This window comes from Pteronotus mesoamericanus, unplaced genomic scaffold (assembly GCF_021234165.1).
Source record: "Pteronotus mesoamericanus isolate MK-2021 breed Mesoamerican mustached bat unplaced genomic scaffold, CSHL_Meso_final scaffold_507, whole genome shotgun sequence".
In the NCBI taxonomy this organism is placed as follows: Eukaryota; Metazoa; Chordata; class Mammalia; order Chiroptera; family Mormoopidae; genus Pteronotus; species Pteronotus mesoamericanus.
The window spans coordinates 8625307-8648382 of NW_026555319.1; the positions used below are offsets into that span (position 1 = coordinate 8625307).

A 23076-nucleotide genomic window follows, 5' to 3' on the forward strand; every position below is an offset into this window, starting at 1 on the left:
ATTAGACTGGCTGGTTAAAGAGAACCCAGGTTTAACCTGAGGAATTATGATCAGAAATTACAGGCAAACACACGCTCCTACACAACCTCTCTTAAAGATGAATTACCTCAAACACGTCACGCTGAATGAAAGAGGCCAGTCGCAAAGGCCATGCACTGCATGATTCCACTCATGAAAAATGCTCAGCGAGGCAAATCCGAGACGGAAAGCAGACCAGGGCGGGCGGCGCAAGGAGCGGGGGGAGTCACTGCTCACAGGCACCGAGTCTCTTTTTGAGGGGCGGGGGGTGAGGTGCTCCAAATTAGATTGTGGTGATGCTTGCACAACCCTGTGATTATACTGAAAACCACTGAGTATACTTTCAGTGGGTGAAGTGTGGTATGTGAGTTATATGCCAATAAAGCCATTAGAAACATAAATTACATGCATAGTCATGGCCACCTCAATAGTCAACGTTAGTGAAGCATTTAGTGGGCCCCGGGCACTGTGCTTGGCTCCGCCCTTGGGAAGCCCTGGCTTGCATAACCCTCTGGTCAGTCCTAGCAGGTGGGTACGGTGTGATCCCCGCTCTAGAGATGGGGACACTGACACCCGCCCGGGGCTATACAGGTGGGGGAAGCCGTACAAAACGAGAAATCACCACAGACCACGTGTCTCTAACGCATAGTTTCCAGCTAACAGCACCCCAAGCTCATGTGCACACACACACTCGTAGGTGACGAACTTCTACCTCAGAGCCCTGAGTTTAGCTCTCATCTGGCTCCCTGGGCTGCCACCAGACCCCCACAGGGTCCGGCCCATTGGAACATGACACGCTGGAACCCCAGCCACACACCCAGGATTGCGAAAGGCCCTGTCCGTTGTCCCTTCGAGGGTTCCTGGGAAGGAAACTTGTCCAGTTTCCCCACTCCCCACTCCGCCCTTTTTCCAGGCCCCCATGAGGTCACAGTTGCCATGGGGACGAGGGACAGAGACACTGCTGCTTCAGTGCCTCTCCACCTCCTGATCTCGGTTTTAGATTTCAACCCGAGGGAAATGCACGCCCTTCTGGGGGCTGGCGGAGGTTTAATCGGCCTGATCTTTGGTGTGTGTGTGTGTATCTGGAAGGGGGTTGAGGGGGAGACTTATCAGTCTGTATCCCAAGCGCAGACAAAAGTCATGTACCTGCACTGCCCAACAGGAAGCCACCAGCCACATGTGGCCACTGAGTCCCTAAAAGGTGGCGAGTCCATGCCGAGATGTGCCGGAGTACAAAACACACGCCGGCTTCCACAGACTTGATAAAACCAACGTGAACTGTCTCAATAATTTTTATATTGATTCTATGTTGAAATAATATTTTAGATATAATGGGTTAAGTATATGATTAATCAATTTCACTTTTTTAATACGGCTACTGGAAAGTTGAGAATTATATTGCATATGTAGCCCCTAAAAAATTTAGAACGATTCCATCACTCATTACACTCATCATGGGGCACGCTCATCTCAGTGTTTCGAACAGAAACGTAATTCCTAGTAACAAATCCTGGGAGCTGAGACGAGAGCACAAAGAAGAAGAGGTAAGAGTGACCCCTGTCCCCTGTTTAGGATAATAAAAAAGGAAAGAACTGATGAGCCTCGGGGCACTGGCTGAGTAAATCCTAGTGCGTCCTGAAGACAGAACACTACGCGCCCTTAAAAAAATATTTTTTTCTAAATACTGAGGGAACACAGAACAATGTCCATGGTCTATCACTATGTGGACAATTGACAGGCTGCAAGATCTCGCTTATATAAAAGTTCATATTGCTATACAAGCTTGTATTGATTTACAACAAAATAGTAAATTGTTTCCAGATGACACAATTATAGGACAGTTCTCTCCTTCACCCCTTATTTTTGCTTCTCTGTCCTTTAACTTGCCTACCATGAACAAGGATTACTTGTGTAATCATATTTAAAATAAAAAATGTTTAACCTTGACGAGCGTAACGAAAACTAAGCTGGAAAACAAGTGCGGGTGGGGATGTGGAGGAACTGGAGCCCCCAGGCGTTACGGGGGGGATGGAGCGCGGTGCAGCCGCTGGCGGAAACAGTTTGGTGGCTTCTCGATAAATTGAACCTAGATTTACCATATAATCCAATAATTCCACTCCTAAGTATGTACCCGAGAGAAATGACAGCATGAATGCATACCCTCTAAGCAAATGTTCCTAGCAGCTCTACCCACAGCAGCAGAAAGGGAGAACCAGGCCAGATGTCCAGGAATGGATACACAAAATACTCCCGCCATACAGTGGAGTAGTATTGGTTCCTAAAAAGGAATAAAGTGCTGCCACACGCCACCACATGGGTGGGCCTGAAACAAATTGTGCCAAGGGAAAAAGAAGCCAGGCACAAAGCCACCAAACCAGGCAAATCTACAGATGCAGAAAGTATATTAGGGCCCTGGTCAGGTGGCTCAGTTCGCTGGAGCGTCGCCCCACACACCAAGAGGCTGCGGGTTCAATTCCCAGTCAGGGCGCACACCTAGGTTATGTGTTCAGTGGCCAGTCAGGGCACGTATGGCAGGCAACAGATCGACGTTTCTCTCTCTCCCCCGCTTCTTCCTTCTCCAAAATCAATAAATATATCCCCAGGTGAGAATTTTAAAAAATAAAATATTTGTGGTATTAAAAATAAAAGTACATTAGTGGCTGTCAGGGGCTGGGGTAGGGAGGAGCGAGGAGCAACCGCGAATGGACATGGGGTTGTGTCTGGTCTCAGCTGTAAGGCCGCGGGGGCCAGCCGACAGCTTTCTGGGCTAAGCAAGGGGTCACGAGGGCCGGGGAGGGTGGTGGCTGAGGAGCGCGGCATAGACCAGGGGGTCAGAGGCCACCCTCAAGGAGGAGGTGGGAGGAGACTTGGGCCGGAGAAACAGGCCTGGTGTCCTCGGTGAGGACCGGCCTCCGCGCCCGAACCTGGAGGGAGCAAAGCCCTGGCATTTGCCCACACCCAGGACAAGGCGGTCACGGCTGCTTGAGCCCTAGTCCCAGGGCTGATGATGAGGGCCACCTCAATTGTCACTTGCTCCTTCCAGAATCCACGCCGGCTCTCGGGGATTTGGGGGACCTGGTGGACTCCAACAAGCCCACCTGTGTCCACTTAACCCTCCCCATTCATTTAGAGACATTTACTGAGCGCTTCTGGTTCGCCACGCACCTGCTAGGTGCTGGGGTGCAGACATGAAGATGCACATCACCCGGCTGGGACCCATGCAAAATGCAGAGTTAGCTTGCCAAGGAGCACCCACGAGGGAGTGGGGCTTCCAGTCTGTGGGACGGGGGCGAAGTGATGCCTGCTCGCGGCTGGGCTGGGGCGGGCTGGTTGCGGGGACCGGCTGGGGGGCCAAGGGGCCAGGCCAGGGCCCGCGCTGGCAGAGGCAGAGTGAAGAGAGCTCAGGGAGCCCCAATTCTTCATCGGGGTAGGGGAGAAGGAAGCCAAGAAACAGGGGAGCAGGGGGTTGGGCGGGGGGCGGTCCCACAGGTCAGGCTACGGCATTCAGACTTCATCCTGAGCTTGTGGAGGACGCTAAGGCCGGGAACAAGACCCCACATGCCTGGTGACAGAATGGAGGGTGGGCACCAATGATGGGGCTGGGAACCCACGGAGACGCGGGCAGGCGTGGCAGCCCAGGTACAGGGGTGGGCGTGGGGGGGGCCGGGGGTGCGGAAGCACTCAAGACACAGTTGGAAGGAGCAAGGGCAGCTGGGAGGATGCTCCTGCTTTCTTCAGGGGTCCCGGGAGCCCCGGCTTCATGTCCCACTCACTTGCCTGCCTGGGGCTGCCACCTCCTCCTCCGTGAAGCAAAGATAATGGGACTGCCCTCACAAAGCTGCCGCCGATGAAAAACAACAGAAAGCACATCACACCAGGCCCAACCGCTCAAAGCCCAAATGCCTGTCAACTGGCGAAGGGCCATCCATACAGTGGAACAATTCCACCACGCACACAAAATATGCAGCAACGGCACACGCCACATGGATGGGCCTAGAAAGCATGACGCCTGGCGAAAGAATGACGACATGCTTCCATATATGTGAAATGGCCAGGACAAGCAACCCACTGAGCCAGAACATCATCAGCGGTTGCCAGGCCCTGTACTTTGCGGGAGGAGAGACTGCGAATGGGCATGAAGCTTCTTTCTTGGGGGTATGGAGACGTTCTGGTAATATTGATGTTGTTTGCACAACATGGCAAAGGCACTTAATGCCACTGACTTATATGCTTTAAAATGGCCAAGATGGTACATTTTCTGTTATGGGAATTTGCCCCAGTTTGAAAAGAAATTCACACGCAAGCTCGGCACTGGGCCCGGCAAGGGGAGTGTGAGACGCTGGAGCACCCCCGGAGCGGAGGTTCTGCCCCGAAGCAACAGTCCCCTGGTACCTGCAAGGCCCCTCGGCTGGCCCTAGGCTCGGGAGGGAAGAGGCAACTTGCTGTGTGCTACCTGGGGCTGCAGCCAAAGCAGTGACTAATTCTGGGCCTCTGCAAGGGGAAGGGACCCGCCCTCACTCGCCTGGCACACAAGACGCCTCACAGTGCTGACATCTCTCCTTCCTCGGCCTCCCCCTTGGAGGCCGCACGTCCAATGTGTGCACATTACAGACCACGCCTTGCTGCTGGAATTCTGAAATAAACCGAACATGCACTCGGGTGCTCTTGGCCTTGAGAAGGGAGTCATCAAACCAAATTCTGGTCTTTAAAGCAGAAGCAGCAACTAGATTGATTGCGGGCTTAGCCCCAGCACCTTCAAACCATTTTCACGCAAACTTCAACCCACTTTGTAAGTCAAACACCAAGGAATTCCTGGTATGAGCTGCCGCAGGCCCACGCCAGCATGGTGGCAGTGCTTATTGGGTTGGCCAATAGGTCCTTTCCATTTTCTTCCATGAAATAAAAGACATATTTTTAACTTTCACCAATAACTTTATTGGTATTTTGAGTACGTCGGCTCCCTCTGGCTACTGGCTTCTAGTGGCCAGAGGCCGGGGTGCTGCTAAATATCTTCCAATGCAGAAGACAGCCCCACAGCAAAGAATTATTTGGCCAAATGTCAATAGTATCAAGAAACTTTGCATACCACCTCTGACATGTTCGATCAGTCACAGCACCTTCTCCATACACTGCACAAATCTTTTTTTGTGTGTTTCAGTTGTGTTTTTACCTTTCTTGAAATAATAAAGAACAATACACCAAAAACGTTGCCTCTTTTCCTCCATCTTCAATATTAAAATGGCTGCACAAAAACTCACAAATTTTGATGTATTTTTTTAAATGCACGCTGATATGATAGCTGTCACAATACAATCTAACAATGCTATTTCTAAGGAAGTTAGAGACAACTAAGCACTACTACAGCCATTGTATGGCAAAAATGAAACCAACTTTTTGGCCAACCCAGTATTTTAATCTCAGGCTTTGCGGACCTCAGTTTTGTTTGGGATCTCTGTTATTTTCTACACAGACTGAAACCTCCACTTCTTGGTACTCGAGGGATAGCTGGGACAGAGTACAGTGACTTGACTCAGAAAATATTCCTTCCCATGTGCAATGAGACAGCTTGGAAAGCTGTCCGCGTGGGCGTGCACGGCTCTCCAGATCACGCGGCCTGTACTTTGCTCATCTTCACTCAGCTCCCGATGGCTGGGCTCTGTTCTTTGCCATTTGCCTCGCAAAGTAGTCACAACCACCACATGTTAGCAGTTACTCAGGGGCAGGCACTAAGCCACGCTTGGCAGACACCGTCTTACTTAATCTTCAGAATAAGCCTGCCTCTTGGGGGAATGGGCATCACACCTACTTTACAGATGAGGACACGGAGTCTCTGAGAGGCTGTCACCTGCTGAAGCCACACAGCTACGGATAACAGAACTGGGATTGCAACCCAGGTCTTTGACTCCAAGACCTTTTCTCGTAACTGTTTGCCGTTCTGTATGCCAAGACGGAGAAGTGGCTGGAATAATGAATACACATCATTTATGTCATTACAAAGACAAAGATGTCTCCATTTTAATAAAAAGACTAAAGATGAGAAAGGGGCGGGGGAAGCAACCGAGAATCAGTAGAGATTTAGAGAGTGGGCGTCTTTCAGAGCATCTAAGGACCTGGTTTTCACATCCTTCCAGAACTATCTTCAGCTCCAGATTTATGCTGAGGCCTGACCAAGTGGAGGTGGGCTTATGAAAACTGTGAGGGCCTCTTATGCAAGGAAATTTAGATAAAGAGCTTCAGTTCCTGCTAGCAGGCTCTCCAATCCACCACAAACACATGAAACACGGGATAAAATAAGAGAAAAATTAAATGCTCCACTAAGTTTGAAAGAACAGGAGACACCCAGGCGTCAGAAGCGAGGAGGGACCTCGGACCCAGCAAGGCGCGAGTGCCTGACACTGCCAAGGCAGCCTGGGGCTATCACAGCAGTTGCAGGCTCCAAGGGCCTGGGGTGGGGGCATCTAGCCCCCTGACTGACAGCGGTGGCCTTGGGTCTGTGTGAGCCAGCAGTAAGACTCCCATCAAAGGCTGACGCACAAAAGGCTGCATCTCCACGTGAGATGGGCCATAAAAATGTCCCCACTGGCCCACAGAGTGAACAAGGAAGCTGACTCTGCTGAGGAGGTGGCGGGGGCAGAGGAGGGGGCTAGGTCCCCATGATGAATCAAAACTGAGCCTGTGCCATGCAGGGGTGAAAAACCCTAACATCTGTGGCACAGGAAAGGCAAATGGAGAAATAAGGTAAAAAGTGTTTCCAGGCCAGTTAAAGCCCTAAGGTGCCCAGAACAATGAATGCCAAGCACGTGTGAGGTACTTCCATAACCCAGGGCACATGGGGCTCTCACGGGGGAGGGACTTTCGGTATTTTCATCTCCACTGGTTGGCCCTCAGCAGAGATCTGAGGCTGAAGATAGTTCTGGAAGGTTGTGGAAGCCAGAGAGAGACAGCCAGTCAAAGATGAGCACATAACATAAAACCAAACCACACAAGCAAATGAACAACCATATGGGAGAATCAGCATCCCAAGAAGGTGAAACAGAAGAGAGATGCAGTAAGCTTTCAGCTATTACAAAAAAGAATGAAAGAGCAGTATTCTATGACCACAGTAGTGAATCTGGAAACCACATAGGACATATACGATGCTTTAAAAAAAGTTATTGGAATTACACTTAATAGTCAGGTTAAGGCATCAAGGTATAATAGCTAAAGAGAGAATTAGTGAACTGGAAGGCAGAGATAAGGAAATGACCCAGAATACAGCACAGAACAATAAAAAGAAAATATGAAATTAAGGTAAAGGGGCATTCAGGACAGAATGACACAGTCTTATATATTTCTCATAAGAATTATTGAGGAAGAAGAATAAGAGAAACAAGAGAAATACTATTTTTGTGATGGAAGGCATTAGTTGTCTTTAGAATGAAACAGCATAAAACACTCCCAGGCAGGATAGACATAAAATAAATCCACACCAGACACAGTATAGTACAAAACAACAAAAATTTTAAACACATAGAAATACAGATTTATACAAAGAAATATCAGTTAGACAAAAGAGTTGACTTTTCAACAAGAGAACATAAAATGCTAAAAGAAAACATGCAACAACCTCGAATTTTATACCTAGTCCAATGATCATTTGTACATGCAAGCAAACAAAGACATTTTCAGACAAAATCGACAATGCACAGAGACTCATAGAAAAATCTATGGAAAGATATATTACATAAGAAGAAAACTAAATCTCTATGAAAGAACAGTGGCAATAAATAATAGGGTCTGCACAAAACAATAAGACCAATATGTAAGTTTTAGAAATACAGAAAATATGCTAAAGAGTGATACAAATTAAAGCATGTTCAAGTCCCTGATCATCAGCACAAGGGCAAGGTAATGATTAATTTTAGGCATGCCAAAGATGGCAGACATGTCAAAAATGGGACAAATTACTGAAGAAAGTTATAGAATGCCCTTTATAAGAGGAAATGTAGCCAGCTTCTGAAAAGTTTATAATCAAAATGGTTAGTACCTACCAACTACTATTGAACACTTACAATGTGTCAAGAGCTTTGCTTATTCTCATTTAATCCTAACAACAGCCCTGTGATACTTTCCCACTTTACAGATGAGGAAACTGAGACTTGGGGGCAAAAGTTACTTGCCTAGATGTCGGTGAAGAGCAGCACCATGAATCAAACCCACATCCATCTGGGGCCCAGGCCACGGTGGCGGGAGGCCGATGTGTGCCCATGTGGGACTCTGGCTGAGGCCTCGGGCATGCAGCTGAGGCTAAGACAAAAGAACTCCTTAGAATTACCAGGTGGGTGAGGCCTGTGAGGTGCTGGGCACTCGCTCAGGGTCCTTGGATGGTTCGGACTCTGGCACAGGTGCCAGCAGGAGGGGGCGAAACACCCTTCCGGCCTCAGCGCACAGGGAAGTCATTCACGGTAGCCACCTTCTCTCTCCATTGATGCCTGAGACAGCCTGCAGTGCCGCTGTCTCCTGCTTGGCCACCTGCCCTCTCTCCAGGAGGCACTTCGGCCTTGAGACCTGACTGCTCCTTCTCATTTCCCAGGGAGCTGTGCCCAGAACGGAAGACCCACTTCTGACAACCTGCCAGTCCCCAAAGGTCATAATGCTGCGACAAGAAAGAGCCTTTTGTCCTAGTGCTTAAGGTGGCTGCCACCAGCGGAAGTCACCCACTCGACCTTCCGGCTTTATGAATTAATAATAAAGTTAGAGCAGGAGACAGCCTGGCTGGTAAGACCAAGGTGCCAGGCTCCTCCCTGTCACCTTGCTCAGGGCCACCAGCCTTGCCTTATCTTCTCAGAACAGTGGGCACTTCTAAGCCGAAAATGCCACATTCCCTCAGCTTCAAGTAACAGACGCTCAAGTGTTTTGCAGAAGTAAAACGCATTGTGTGAACGATGTTCTTGTCTGTTTCTGAGTGTTGATTAAATTTGTGCTGCATTCTGGGGACCATTAACTCACAAAATATCCTGCCAGCATGGGGGTGGGAGAGGCAAGGAAGAAAGATGCATAAGGGACCTAATTACCACTAATCTGTGGAGCTGGGAAGTCTTGGAGTGGATGGCCAATTGCTCCCACGCTGAGAAAACACATTCTTCTGTAACACGTGGCGTTTATGTCATGTGGGAGAGGCACTTTCTCCTTGAATTTGAGAAACAGGCAGCTCGTGAAAGTTCTGGTTTTGAATTTGAGTTCCACACGCAGCAACAAAGTGACCTTGAGCGGTCATTTCGCATGTCTGAGCCTCAGTTTCCTCATCTGTAAACTGGCAACAACAAGAGCCCTGCCTTCCTTGGGCTCTTAAAAATGAAATGCCCAAGAAAGAACAGCAACTGTCTCACTCACAGCTGGCTGAAGGGACCAAAGACCAATCTGACCAACCGTCGCATTTTCAACGGGGCGGAAATGGTGGTTCAGAGAGGGCTGTTGCCTGGACCAGACGTCTCAGGAAGGCAGCACAGGGCAAGCCCCAGGACGAGCTTGCAGGCGAGCTGCAGGTGAGGCCCCGCAGCCACCGCTGATGGGGAAAGGGCGGGCCCAGCTGCACAGATCAGAGTAGCCGCAAGGATCAGAGCTGGAACGGCTTTGGGGTGCCCAGCCATCGAATGCACTTGCTCCCCAGTCCTTTCAAAAGCTTCCGAAACCAGCTTGCACATTAGTCCTCTCAGGAAGGCGGGCGGGGCGGCCCGGGACTCCCACCTTCCCAACGTGGAGAGGGCGCCACAGGGCTGGGGCCTTGCGGGCCTCCCTCCTGAGGTCTTGGCCAACCACTGTCCCCAGGACGCCAGACCCCTGTCCTTCCCTCTGCCCCCCACCTGCCCGAAGAGCTCTGCCTGCGGGGACTGGTCCTCTCGGGGCCTCACAGACTGCATTGCTCCTCCCTGCAAGGACGCCATGGTTTCTCATTTTTCTCAGAAAAATTAAGTGCTTTTATTATTAGTTTCTTATTGAGGTTCTGCTTTACATGCAATGGAATACATTTCCACGGTTCTGAGGAGCGGACGGGTACTAGGGGCCGCGCCCCCCGAGCCACACAACTCAGTCCTGCAACCTCTGTCATGGCCGTCCCAAGAATCCCCAGCTGAAAGCCACTGTCCACTCCGGAAGACATGGAAAGGGAGCGGGGGAGGTCCTGTTCGCCTTTTAGCTTCACGTGCCTTGGCAACGACAGGAAGAGAGCACAGGGGCCTGGTCAGCCTGTCCTTGCCCCCGACCCTACCCTGGCCCTGAGCATCTGGAGGGCGGGGGAGGCACCAGATCCACGGGGCATCCAGTGCTCGGAGCAGAGGGGAACGTGGCACAGGGTAAACGGGGTGAAGCCATGGCCCAGGGCCACACGGAGACTTTCTAACCCAGCAGTATCGCCCAGTGGCGAGAATCCAGTGGAAGCAGTGCACGCCCATCTCTGGTTCCCTCCCCCAACGTCAAGGTCTGGGGCTTAGACCAGGAATGGAACCCTGACTCTGCTCAGAAGCCTGTGGCAAGTCACATCATCTCTTGAACCTCAATTTCCTCACCTATACAATGGGCCCGCCAGCATTCCCGGGAGATCCCACGGCCCAGCCCCACGCCTGGCAGATGACTAGCACTGGTAAACGTTAGCCGTTACCAGTACGAGGTCTGCACTTGAGATCTGAGAGATTGTTTTTTTTTTTTTTTTCCCTTCTTCCTTCTGGCAGCTTCTGCAGAGACATGCCTGCGGAGCTGTTTTGGAGCCTGAAGGAAAAAACAGACCCTTCACCTTTCCCAGAATCCTCCTCTTATTATTTCCTTTCCAAGTCCAGGAGCAGGCACAGACTGGGGGCGGACAAGGTGGGGGACAGGAAGTGGGGCTACCTCCAGGCCAGCCCAAGGTGGTGAAGGGGAACGGGGGAGTGATTCCTCAGGAGCCTTTCTCCCTGTCCAGGGGCCGTTTTGCACCTCGGGACACACGCTGGGCTGGATCAGAAAGACCAGCTCACCGCTCACACCCACAACCAGGATACCTTTGCTCGAGTTCTTAGTGTGCTTTAACAATCTAGGTGATCAGCTGTCCTGGCTCAGCAGTGATAGTTGGGAATGCTTGTTTATGTTTTCAACCAATCAGTGAGACTCCGCCCGGCAAGGGGAGGTGGGCGTGCAGCCCCAGCGATGCCCTGTGTGGGCGAGCTTGCGCTCAACACTATTTTTGGTGGAGCTAGTTCAGCGCTGAAGCCAATGGGATGCATGTTGAGGGGGGGATCAGGGAAGCTTGGGTGGGGAGTTGGGGTCCCAGCGAGACCAGCTGGTGGGGTGCACAGAACAGGGACTAGGTTTTCTCCTAAACAGGAGTTCCTGAGCAATACTCCCAGGTTTATCAAGTCCTAAGGGTTGCCCCCCTTTAATGTGAACCTCTTGTGTTCTCAGCAAGGACCATGTGCTGTGCACAAAGGTGAGAAGACACATTCATCCCCATCTCAGAGAGCTCCAAGTTTCAAGGGAGGTGACAGGTGACAAAGGCAACAATGGTAACAGGCTGTGCTTTGTGCTGTACGGAGAGGGAATGCAGGGGCTGCGGGACCCTGAGGATGGGCAAGGAACCCACAGAGGTTGGAAGGAGAGCAAGTAGCCAGGGATGGGTTTCTGGGAGGGAACGACAGCTCCGCTGAGCCCAAATGATGGAGCCTGAGCCTGAGCTTTGTGAAGAGGCAGCGCTAAGAGGAGGTGCCTGTGACCTTAGGCTGGGGGGTGGTTCCCGTATGCAAATACTGAATCTGCACAGTAACAGGACGGAGCATACCAGGCAGAGGGAACAGCTTGTGCAAAGGCCCGGAGGCAAGAAAAATACATGGGCAGGCTTTTCCTACCCTTTTGGAGTTCCTATCAGTCAGAGAGGCAACTAAACGCAGTGAAAGCAGAGTGGGGGTAAGACAGTGGACTTGGGGATCCTGTGACCCCCCCCCCACTCCTCCACTTATGAACTGTGGGACAGCAGCCAAGTTGCTTTACCCCTGAGCCTCAGTTTCCTTATCTGTAAAACGTGACATTGCCACCCTCCCTGATGGATTACTCAGAACACTCCACCGGTGTGCGTTCCCAATGCTCGGCACAGAACCGGATGCTCTGGGACTCCGTCAGCGCCCTACGCCCTCCCTTCTCACAGTTTCCAGATGGAGTCCTCGGGGAGGGACCGGCTGATCCTCCGGGAGAGCCCAGAACCCAGATGGTGCACTGATGCCCAGAGAGGGCGAGTGACTTGCTTAAGGTCACGCAGCCGGGAAGAAGTAAGGCTCAGACCTAACTTTAGCTGTGGCTCGGAGTGACCGGGCCATGTACATGTGTTTAAAGCATGGCCGGTAACACTAAACATTCGCCCAAAACTACCGCCTGAGCCTGACTGAGGCTGTGTCCTCACCTCATGTGGTTCTCACTCACTGCCCTCCACTCGCTCCTGCCACAGGACCTTTGCAGTTGCCGTTCTCTCTGCCCAAAATGCGCCTTCGACTGATCACATGGCCGGCTCCTTCTTACTTGGGTTTCTGTTCTATTACCATCATCACCATCTGCTCAGAGAGGACCTCAGGTGCACCCTGAAGGACAGTGTCCCTGCCCCTCCCCCGACGCTCACACGCCCATATTGTCTCCCTCATAGAGCGCGATACCTAGAGTTGATTTGATTGTATTGTGTGTCTCCGCTCAGGAATATCGGCCTCTCCCTGGCCCCTACAGGAACAGGTAGAAGTGCCCAGACTGTGCCAGCCCCTTTCAGAGGCCTTTCCATTTACTTACAGTTCAGGGGACTGAAGGCGTGCACCCTCCCCTCAGAACCTCTCCCAACCCCAGGCGCCTACCCTCCTCCGCCGGGGTGTGAAGCCTGAATCGTGGCCAGCAAGTGGCACCAGCGCATCGGCCGCACCGAGGGAACCTCCAGAGCAAGAACACACAGCATCTGTCACTCCCTCCCGCAACCGGTCTGGACCCAGGAAACTGACAAGCTTCCCAGCATGCTCTGCGGCTCCATCCCCTGTCAAACCCGCAACCAGCCGGAATTTCCCCCAGACTCCCTGCCTGCCTGCCTGCCTGCCGTGGGGGCTGCCGGAGAAATGGGGGCCCGCCCTTCTGGCGGGTGGGGGGTTCCCAGCTACAGAGAACCCCCACCTCCACCCGTCCAAACACAACACAGTGAGTGAACAACAAGAGGGCACTCAAGACATACGGGAAACCCAAGAAAGTCTGGGAGAAGGGAATCCTACCTCCTCCATTCACCTGGGGGCTGAACTGGACTTTATGAAACATTTTGAAGAAGTAAAATATGTACATGTGGTTCAAAATGAAAATATAACAAAGTTTACAGGGAAAAGCTTACTCCCCCTTCATCCTTTCCACACAATCCCCCGTAAATATTCACTATTCTTACTGCCTGTGGGTCCACCAGAGTCCTTGATGCAAATAAAGCAATTACAAATGCATACTTAGTCTCCTCCCTTTTTAAAAAAAGAGTTCCATATTATATATTATTGCACACCTTTTCCCCCTCTAGTTGCTGATAGTTCTGTATTTGTACACAGGAAGATATCTACACATGCATGTATCTGTGGGCGTGGGTGTATGCAGGCGCGCACCCGCGCTCCAGCTGTTAAGGGGTTTCTGTAATTTCCGTCCAATTATCCTCAGAAGAGGTGTTTAGATGGGGGGGGGGGGCGTTCAGCAGGAGCCGTCTTTCAGCCCACGCACAAAGGGCGGGTTTCCTCCGGGGACTGACTCCAGGCGCTGCCTGTCTGCGCTAAACTCAGGGCAGGTGCCGGGCGCCAGCTCCTACGTAGAAACTACGTCCGCAGTTCCCGTTTCTGGAGCTTCAACCAGGTACTAGGGGATATCCCATTCCAAAGAGAAGGATACCAAGACTCCGAGGGGTAAAATGACTGGTCCAAGGTCACACCGCTAGGAAGGAGCGGTACTGGTAGAGTTCACACCCAGCCTGTCCACCTCCAAAGCCAACTTGCCGGCTACCCTGGCCCCGCTGGTCTACAGTCCACACTCCGCTTCCCAGCCGGTGGCTGAACACAGCCCCCCGAGGTCAGGGCCCACGGTCAAGCTTCCAGCCGGGCTGGACTTGGGCAGGCAGGCGCTTCCACCGGTCAGGTCCCCGGGGTCACCGCGGCCTCCCCGTGCGCCTCGCGTCTGCGGGTCCCGGGAGCCCGGCGGGCTAGAGGAAGGTCGCAGGGCTCCCGCAAAGCGCTCTGCGGGCGCTGCCTTCTCGCTTCAGCTTCCCAGCTGCCCGGGGAGCTGAGCCCTCCCGAACCCATTTTACAGACGGGAGGACGACGTCAGAGCCCGGCTCCCACCCCGCTGCCGCCGACTTCCAAACTTTCCGACCCCTGCGCATCGGGAATCCAAACGACTTTCAGGTGCAGGGCGCGCACCAGCGGGGCGTAGCCAGGCGCTCGCTCTCCCCACCTCGGCGCCTGCCCCGAGCTGGGGGTGGTGGGGTGGGGAGCCTTGGACCCTGCTTCCTCCTGGGCCCAATGTCCCCGGGCCCCGGAGTGACTGGCTAACTTCGAGAGCACCCGGGCAGGGTTAGTGGCCGCGGCACTTACTCAGCACCGCGGCGGGGCTCCTCGCCGCAGCCTGCAAAGTGGCCGGCGGGAACCCATTGGAAAGTGGGGGAGACTGAGGCGCAGAGGGCCAGCCGGCCCAAGGTCACACAGCAGGCGGCACGAAGCCGGGAGCGCGGCGGTGGACAGGGATTCCCCGGGCCAGCCGGCCGGCGGTCCCCGCCGGTGTCCCCGAGCCCGTCCCCCGCGAGATACTCACAGCCTGTCTTGCCCACGAGCTCCCGCACCTCCTCAGACGCGGAGTGGCCAGCGCCCATGGTGCCCGCGGCGGGGGCCCCCTGGCGCGCGTCCCTCGCAGGCCCTGGGCTGGCGTCGACTGCGCAGCGGCCGGTCCAGCCTCGGGTTCAACTCGAGTCAGGACGCCGGAGCCGTCTGAGCCGCGGGTTCCGCGTGGGGCGGCAGCGCGGCCTCATATAGCGGCGGAGGGCGGCGCGGCGCGGTCCTAGCGCGCGCCGACTTCGAGCACTGCGGGGCGTGGGGAGCGCCCCGCCCCAGGGCCGAAATAGCCGGGAGCGGGGACCAAGGAACCCACCTCCGAGGTTCCTCGGTCGCGGCAGCAGCGGCGTTGCTGGTCGTGCCTGGCCCCTTCCTCACCTCTGCAGGCTCTGGAAAGAAGCAGGTGTGAGCTGAGTTGGGGCGTGAGCAGAGAAGGGGCGGATCCCCGGGAGGTTTCCATGCCCACCCCCCACCCTATCCCCACCCCCACTCCGGTTCCACCACACATCCTCCCAGATCGCAGGAGGGAAGCTCCCCTGGGACAGTGAAGGAGGACAACGAGCATTAATTAGCTCTGTGGTGAACAGCAATAAAGGATATAACAATAGTAATCCACCTTGAATGCACACCAGGTGCTTTGCTTGGCTTATTCTATGAAAGCCCCACCTGCCTCCCAGCACCTAATGAAGTGGACACACACCCGCATGCCCACCGGCCCAGCCTGGCCGTACAGCACAGGAGTGGCGTTGGCCAAGGGGGATCCCAAATTTTAGGAGCAGGGAGTTCTGCACTCCTCCCCACTCCCCCATTCTGACTCAAGCAGGGTACAGGAGGCTGCATTTCAGACAAACCACCAGAGATGCGATGCTGGCGGTCCCCAAGTCAATCGGAGAAGTTCTGCATTAAGATGGCTCACAGGGATCAAGTTCTGTAGCCAGGCTGGGGGGCAGGGGGTGCGGGCAGGCTAGTCCTGCCGCCTGTCTGTCCAGGATTCCTTCTCCTGAAAGTGTGGATAATATAGTAAACGAGAGGTCCCTTCCAAAAGGCCTGGCATGGGACACAGTTCAAGGTGGTCTCTGTGGAATCGTGTCCACTTTGCGAGTGAGAAGCTGATTCCCAGAAAGATCACACAGGAAAGCGGAAAACCAAAGTCCAGATTGCCAGTTCTCAGGCTCAGGGCTCCAGGGTGCTTGGTGACTGGCAGGGCCGTCAGGGATGGGCGCATTCGTGTCCTGGGCGCCAGGCTCTGCCGTAGCGGTGAGGTGGGGGCAAGGGTCCTCTGGTACTCACAGAGGCTTGGGTGGGCCCACTTACATCAGCTTCTCAGGGTGCTGGGGAAGGGGGTGCCCATAGCTGCTGGCCCAAGCCAAGCCACAGGCCCAAGCTAAGGGTCACAATTCTTTCCAGAGGCAGAGGTGCAGCTCAGAGCCACCAGGGGGCTCCTGACACCGGCCAGAGCAGCAGAATCAGCCTGGTCTTGGCTGAAAACCCAGCTGCCCATTACTGTTGGCCTGCAGAGGGCTGGGCCGCTCTTGGAAAGTGCATCTGAAAAGCACCCTCGGGAGGTGAGGGGGTCAGTGCGGGCTGCCGGGCACCCGCTGGCCTGAGTGAACTGGGCAGCTGACCTGGAGGCTGCATGTGGTCAGAAGGGATCTAGAAACCCAGATTGGCTTTTGGGGTCAGAAATGGGGATCCCAGGGCCCCTTGGGAATTACCCACAAGTGCTGGGAACAATTTTATTCTGACTTAAAATATCGGTTCCTGGAATGTTATAATATTAAATTATTCAAGAATTCAGTGATGGGGCTTTCTGCTGGCGATACAGACAAAGACATTCTCAAGGCTGCATCACCTCCCCTTGGCATGGTTGCTCCCAGAGGTAAAGTATGTGGGGGGTGAGGGGGTGGATGAGGGTCCGCGATGCTGCTCAGGGACAGTGAGGGGTCGCATGGCTTCGCTCTGCTCTTCAGGTGATCACAGGCCCCCAGTGCAGGGGGTGAAAGGAGATGGTCTGTATTCTACCACCTGTCTGTAGTGTCAGCTGCGTCTCAAGGCCCACCTGCCGCAGTCAGCCCCCAGACGAGCACTCGCGTCTGTTCCTTCTGCCCTCCCCTCCCTCCTCCTACAGCCAGGGCTTCCTCTCCAGGTCTCAGGGTGGTCACTTCCTCCCAAAGGCCCTCCGAGGGTCCCCATCCGCTCTCCCCAGTCTGTGGCCAAGTAAGCCACATTAGCCAAGAGAAAGCTGGGGCGGGGTCACCGAGAGGGGTTTCCTCCTGACAGCAGGGCGTGGAAAAATAGTTGGGAACTCCCTGTGGCGGCAGGAAGGCGCACACGCCAAGGCACGACTTGTGAGTTCCTACCTTCCTCCCTCCCTTCGTTTATTCACTGCACAAGTATGGAGGGCCTGCTGTGTTCAGGGCTCTGCCTGGGCCCAGGAGCCACACTCTGGTTCCTAAGGAACTCCTAGAGGAGTGGGGACGCTGACACAGGGGCGGTGGCCACGTAAGGGATAAACAGGGGCCCCGGGAGACTCTGTTATCCCTTAAGGTGAGCTTTGGGGAGTCCATGATTGTCCCCAACCGTGGTCCCAAAGGGACAGACCAAAGGCAAATGCTGGGTGGACAGACCTATCCGTGAGTGTTGGGGGCCCCACCCTCTGCCTGGGCTTTGTCCCCGCCTCTGGCAGTGATGCACACACGCGGCAGGGCTCTCTGCTCACAAAGCCCACCGGCGCTGTTTCGGGACGTCACAGCTCTAATTCAATCTTACCCAGGGCTCTGCTGGCGTCACAAAGGATATCTGGAGCTTCGCACGGGGTCCGGCGCGGCTGGTTGGATCTGTTGTCTGGAGGCCTGGATGCGGGGCACCCGCGGGTGGTCTTTATCCTCCTGCACACAGCATGACCCTCTGAGGGCTGGGAAACACGTTCGTCACCAGGCAACTGTGTCTCCCCTCCCAGAGGAGCTGATTAAAAGCCGTGGCTGTGATGAGAATGGCTGGTGCCTGTGAGGCCACACCAGGCCCCTGAGCCAGGTCTCTCCCGCCACCCCATCCGGGAAGGCTACTAACCACGCTTGCGCAAGTGTCTTCAGCTCCCTGGGCCTCAGTTTCTCCATCTGTAAAAGGGCAATGGTAGTGGTAGTATGAGAATTAAATGTGGATTTATATATATATATATATATATATATATATATATATATATATAAGGTGCTTGCCTCACACGGTAGGTGCTCCCCGTGGTATGCTGGGACACAGGCTGTGAAAAAGGGGGACAGCAGCCCTGATTTATAGCATTTGTTGGTTATTTTCTGGTATAAATATGCCCACAGTGGTCAATTTCAAGCTATCAATAATTAAACAATTTGGGCTTGCAACGTTCCTGAATGTTTAATACGTTGCTCTTACAAGCAATCTGAGACAACTGCAGTAGACTATGTCCTTATTAAGTTCATTCATTCACTCACTCATTCACTCGCTCACACTTTAGAGCCAGGAATTCAGACACTACAGCGAAGGAGTCCAGTCCCTGACCTCAGGGATCCCAGAGGCTGGAAGGAAAGAGACATGAACCGGCTGTCACCAAAGGGCACTCTAATGGGTACCAGCAGCTGCGGGAGCCTGGAGGGGAAGCACTCAACACATGCTGTTTCCTGGGTGGGAAAACCAAGGTGTTTGGGAATGAGCCATAAACCAGAATCAGAGTGCGGATGCGAAGCTGGGTAAATGGCAGTTCTTAGCAGTCACCGTGCTTGCTCCCCATGCCTCTCATCGCTGAGCTTGGGGGCGTTTCCCAGGCTTGTTCTGGGAGCAACAAGACACTTTTAATCTGTAGGCCTCTGACTCCTAGAAATTTACAGGGACTCTAAGCGCTGTGGTGCTTAGCCTGCGATTTAGAGAGGACCACACCCAAACCACTTCACAAGACAGGGATTAGTGAGAGACGTTCTCCTAAAATACGTCCTGGGAGCGGAACCCTGGGGGGAAGGGGCGGTGGCCTACGCCCCGTGTCTGGTCCCTGACGCAGGCAGTTCTCTTAAGCTCCTTCAGGCCCTCACACTCTCTCGTAGTTCCTGGTCTCTTGGTTTTAGCATGAATGCAGTCGGAGAAGAATCATCCACAATTTACATCTTGAATAAACATTATCTTTTAAAGAACATTTTCTCACCCAAGGCACCTGGTCTTTTAAGCCAACCGTGAGTGACAACGTGTTGCAGGAGACAGACTCAGATCTGAGTTGGATGGGCTCTGCCATTCCTGGTTGGCTGCTCTGAACCTTGACATCCTCATCTGTATAATGGGCCCACAATCCTGTCTTTATTAAGAGGATTCAGCCAGGGTAGAATGGCTGGCAAAGAGGAAAGATCCAGGATTTAACAGCCAGCCTGTCTCTCCTTTGTCTTCAAGCCCTCCCTCCCCCACAGAACCTGGTAAAACGAATAAACAGAACTCACCCTCTACCCTCTGCCCTTCTGAGGAAATCACTTTCAGTCTTGGGACAGTGATTTCTTTGAGGGAGTTTTAGAATAATTGTCCCCCATCCCATCACAGCCACCAACATCTTTGTCTCAACCCAGGCCACAGAGGCAGGGACACAGACCATTGGGAGATAGGGCTGACTGCCTAAAAATAGGAGACGGGCTCCTTCGGGAGGGCAGCTGGAGTATGTTTTTCTATTATTTATATAATTATAAATAGGGACCTATTACTGGAACTGGCAGGGGGCAGAATAAGCTTGCCCTTGGATGGGCTTCACACTTGGCATTGTTGTCCAAGAAACAAACTCACCAGAGCAGCAGCGGGAGGTGGCAGGAGCCCAGACTCTGTTTCGGCTTCACCGTTGCTCTCCATTGAGCGGCCGACCAGGCAGGCGTTGCAGCGCGGCGTGGGCCATGGGAGGAAACAGTGCTTATCAGTATGTGGAGGGGGTTCCAGGAGGGGCTACTTTTATTTGCTCAGTATCTGTGATGTGGGGAGAGGCATCCTACACATACACAGAGCAGCAGGACTATATGGAAGGCAGAGGAATGGCCCCGAGGACGTCCCCGTCCTACTCACCAGAACCCGGGACTATGTTATATCACCAGGGAGAGAGAGTTAAGGTTGGAACGCAGCTGACCTTGAGATGGAGGGGTCACCCTGGATTACTCAGTGGGTCCAATGTCACCCCCAGTGTCCTTATTTGTGAAAGAGGAAGGCAGGAGGGACAGAGTTGAGAGTGATATGACGGATGTGGCAAAGTGTTTGCAGGCCATTGTGGGCTTTGAATTGGAGGAAGGGTCCACAAGCCAAGGAATACGGTGGCTTCTAGAAGCTAGAAAATGCAAGGGAATCGATTCTCCCCAAGAGCCTCCAGAAGGGATGCATCCCAGCCGACACCTCGACATGAGCCCAGTGAGACCCGCTGCAGGCTTCTGACCCCCAAGACTGAGTTAATATATTTGTGTTGTTTTAAGCCACGGAGTGTGTGGCCACGTGATACGGGGCAGCCGTAGGAGGCTAGTGAAGGCTGGGTTTGCACTTGTAAAACCCCAGCGCCAAGGAAAAGGCACTGACCAGACTGCCTTCCGAGGGGGGTGGTCCTTGCAGTTCTGTGTGCACACAAGTCATGTGGAGTTCTAAGTAAATTCAGATTCCCGGGCCCTCTCCAGGTTTTGACTCAGGAGGCCCGTGCATCTGCAATGACAACTTGAGGTGCAGATGGTCTTTTCAGGGGTAGTGTGCACTGAGATATAATTCACATACCATGCAGCTCCCCCATTTTGAGTGTACAACTCAGTGGTTTTCAGTATCTTCACAGAGCTGTGCAACATCCCGACAGTCAATTTTAGAACATTTTCATTGTCACTAAAGGGACCCTATACCCTTTACCTATTACCCCTCAAACCCCATTCTCTCTGGTCCCAAATACCACTAATCTGCTTTCTGTCTCTATTTGCCTATTCTGGACATTTCATATAAGTAGAATCATACATATGTGACCTTTTGTGACTGGCTTCTTTCCTTTAACCTGATATTTTCAAGGCACAGCCATGTGGTCGCGTGAATCAGAATTGCATTACTTTTTAAGGCTGAATAATATTCCTTTGTCTAAATAGATGACATCGTGTTTATCCATTCATCTGTCTACAGGCACTTGGGTTGTTTCTGCCTTTTGGATACTGTGAGTAGTGCTGCTACAAACCTTAGTGTACAAGGGTCTGTTGGTGTCCCCAGGAAGGCCACAGTTTGAGACAGGAAGACACTGTGGCCTAGTTGCCGTTCTCCCTTCTATACATTTTGCCTCCAAAGCAAGGTTTGGGTCGGTGAGCACAGGGAACTACTGGCGGAGGGCAGGGGTATCTGTGTAACCCCATGTCTCTCCTTAAAGTATCTCACTGAGCCATCACGGCCACATGGTGGGTGACAGGACAATTTTGCCTCCGCGTTTTGTAGATGTGGAAACCGAAGCTCAGAGGGGCTCACATCACAAGCTTGAGTTCACACAGTTCATAGGCGACAGAGCCCTGACCCACAAACCAGCGCTACCTCTCCCTGGTGTCTGCCTCCCCTGAAGGTTACAGGGCTGGCAAAAAAAAAAAAAGGGAAGAAAATGGAAAATCCACTTCTTCCATCTGCTGAATTAGTTTCCCACAATTCTGGTCTGCTGCTGGGATCGACCTGGGGCTGGTCCTTGACCGGGAGCTAAGCACTGTCTGTATTAAGTTCCCTCCTTGAGTCCCAGGACCACACTGGGTGGGCGGGGGTGAGCTCTTCACACCCCATTAGAAGAACAAGGAACTGAGGGCTCAGGGAAGAGACCCCAGGGTCATAGCTCTTGGCTGCCACATGGGTGATTCTCAGTTTTATGTAAAGGGCAGGGGGCGGGGAGGAGGCAGGAATATGCATTTGTAATGGGGATCCCAGTGGTTTCTGTTGCAGGTCATCTGAGGACCACACATGAAGAACCCCGCCCCCCTACATCTGGGGCAGAGGACGGGGTCTGGGAGTGCTCACATGACACCCTTTCACCAACCCCTCACAATCCTTTGGTGAAAGGTGTGGCAGGCTGGCATCTAGGACTATGCAGGGGGTGTCAGAGGTCCTTTGCACTGAGTCAGTGACCTCTCATGGCCTCGCTGTCCCCAGGACCTGAGGGAACGGAGTCCACAGTTGGCTGCCGGGAGGGAGACCCTTTCCAAAAGGGCCACCTCTGTGGCAATAAACAGGCACAGACCATGTGGAAACCCAGGTTCTGGCACATTCTCTGCTACTGCTGACTGTCTCCTTGGCTACCAGGCCTCAGGCAGGCCCCACCAGGTGACAGTGCTGGGGCTGGATGATGCGCCAGCCATCCTAGGGACAACTGGGCAGTTGTCAGCAGGGCGGTGCCACCGGCCAGAGCCAGGGAAGCACAGCATGTCTTCCCTTCCCCTCCTCTCTCCGATCCTGGGATGGCTGCAGGCACACGCGGGACTGAGGGTGAGGGCCTGGGAGGCGGGATGATAAATATATGTCGGGGTTCAGAGGTGGTGCAGTGGATAATTAGGGGCTTACCAAGAAGAGGAGGGAGCAGACACCTACTATTTGGTCTAGCTCGGGCAGACAGTGGCATGGGTGTTGGCACCTGGGGGCAGTGGATGGAGGAGGCAGGCACAGCAGGGCCCAGGGGAGGTCCTAGGCAGGCAGGACTAGAGAACGGGGGGCACTGGGGTTAATGGCTAGGTAGGCTCGGGGGTAATTGCAGGTAATATGGCGCAGGACTGGTGGCTGTACAGCTTGGACACGGGCAGGCGTGGGGGAGAGTGGAGGAAAAACGGGGACAGGCCAACGGGACAGTGGATTTAGGAGGTGGGCGACCAGGGAGCACAGTATTAGTCAATGTCACAGGCCCAGGGGCAGGGAAGGTAATAAGTTGCAGGCCGGGGGGCAATGGAGGTAATAGGATGGCTAGCCTGGGGGGCAGGGGAGGGAATAGGGGGGCAGGCCTGGGGGCAATGGGGGTACTAGGTGGGCCGGCCAGGGGGGCCAATGGGGGTACTAGGTGGGCTGGCCGGGGGGCCAATGCGGTACTAGGTGGGCTGGCCAGGGGGCCAATGGGGGTAATAGGTGGGCTGGCCGGGGGGCCAATGCGGTACTAGGTGGGCAGGCCGGGGGGCCAATGGGGGTAATAGGTGGGCCGGCCAGGCCAGGGGCCAATGGGGGTAATAGGTGGGCCGGCCAGGGGCCAATGGGAGTAATAGGTGGGCCGGCCGGGGGGCCAATG

The 23076-nt window shown here is 53.6% G+C and overlaps 1 protein-coding gene across 1 annotated transcript in view; it reads right to left on the reverse strand.

Annotated features, from left to right (window-relative positions):
- Positions 1 to 14999, reverse strand: part of TESC (tescalcin) — a 41250-nt gene extending 26251 nt beyond the window's left edge. The window contains exon 1 of the mRNA XM_054594414.1: positions 14818 to 14999. Within this exon, the coding sequence (XP_054450389.1) occupies positions 14818 to 14875 (58 nt within the window). The 5' untranslated portion in view covers positions 14876 to 14999. The remainder of the gene's footprint in view (positions 1 to 14817) is intronic.
- Between the last annotated feature and the right edge of the window lie 8077 nt (positions 15000 to 23076).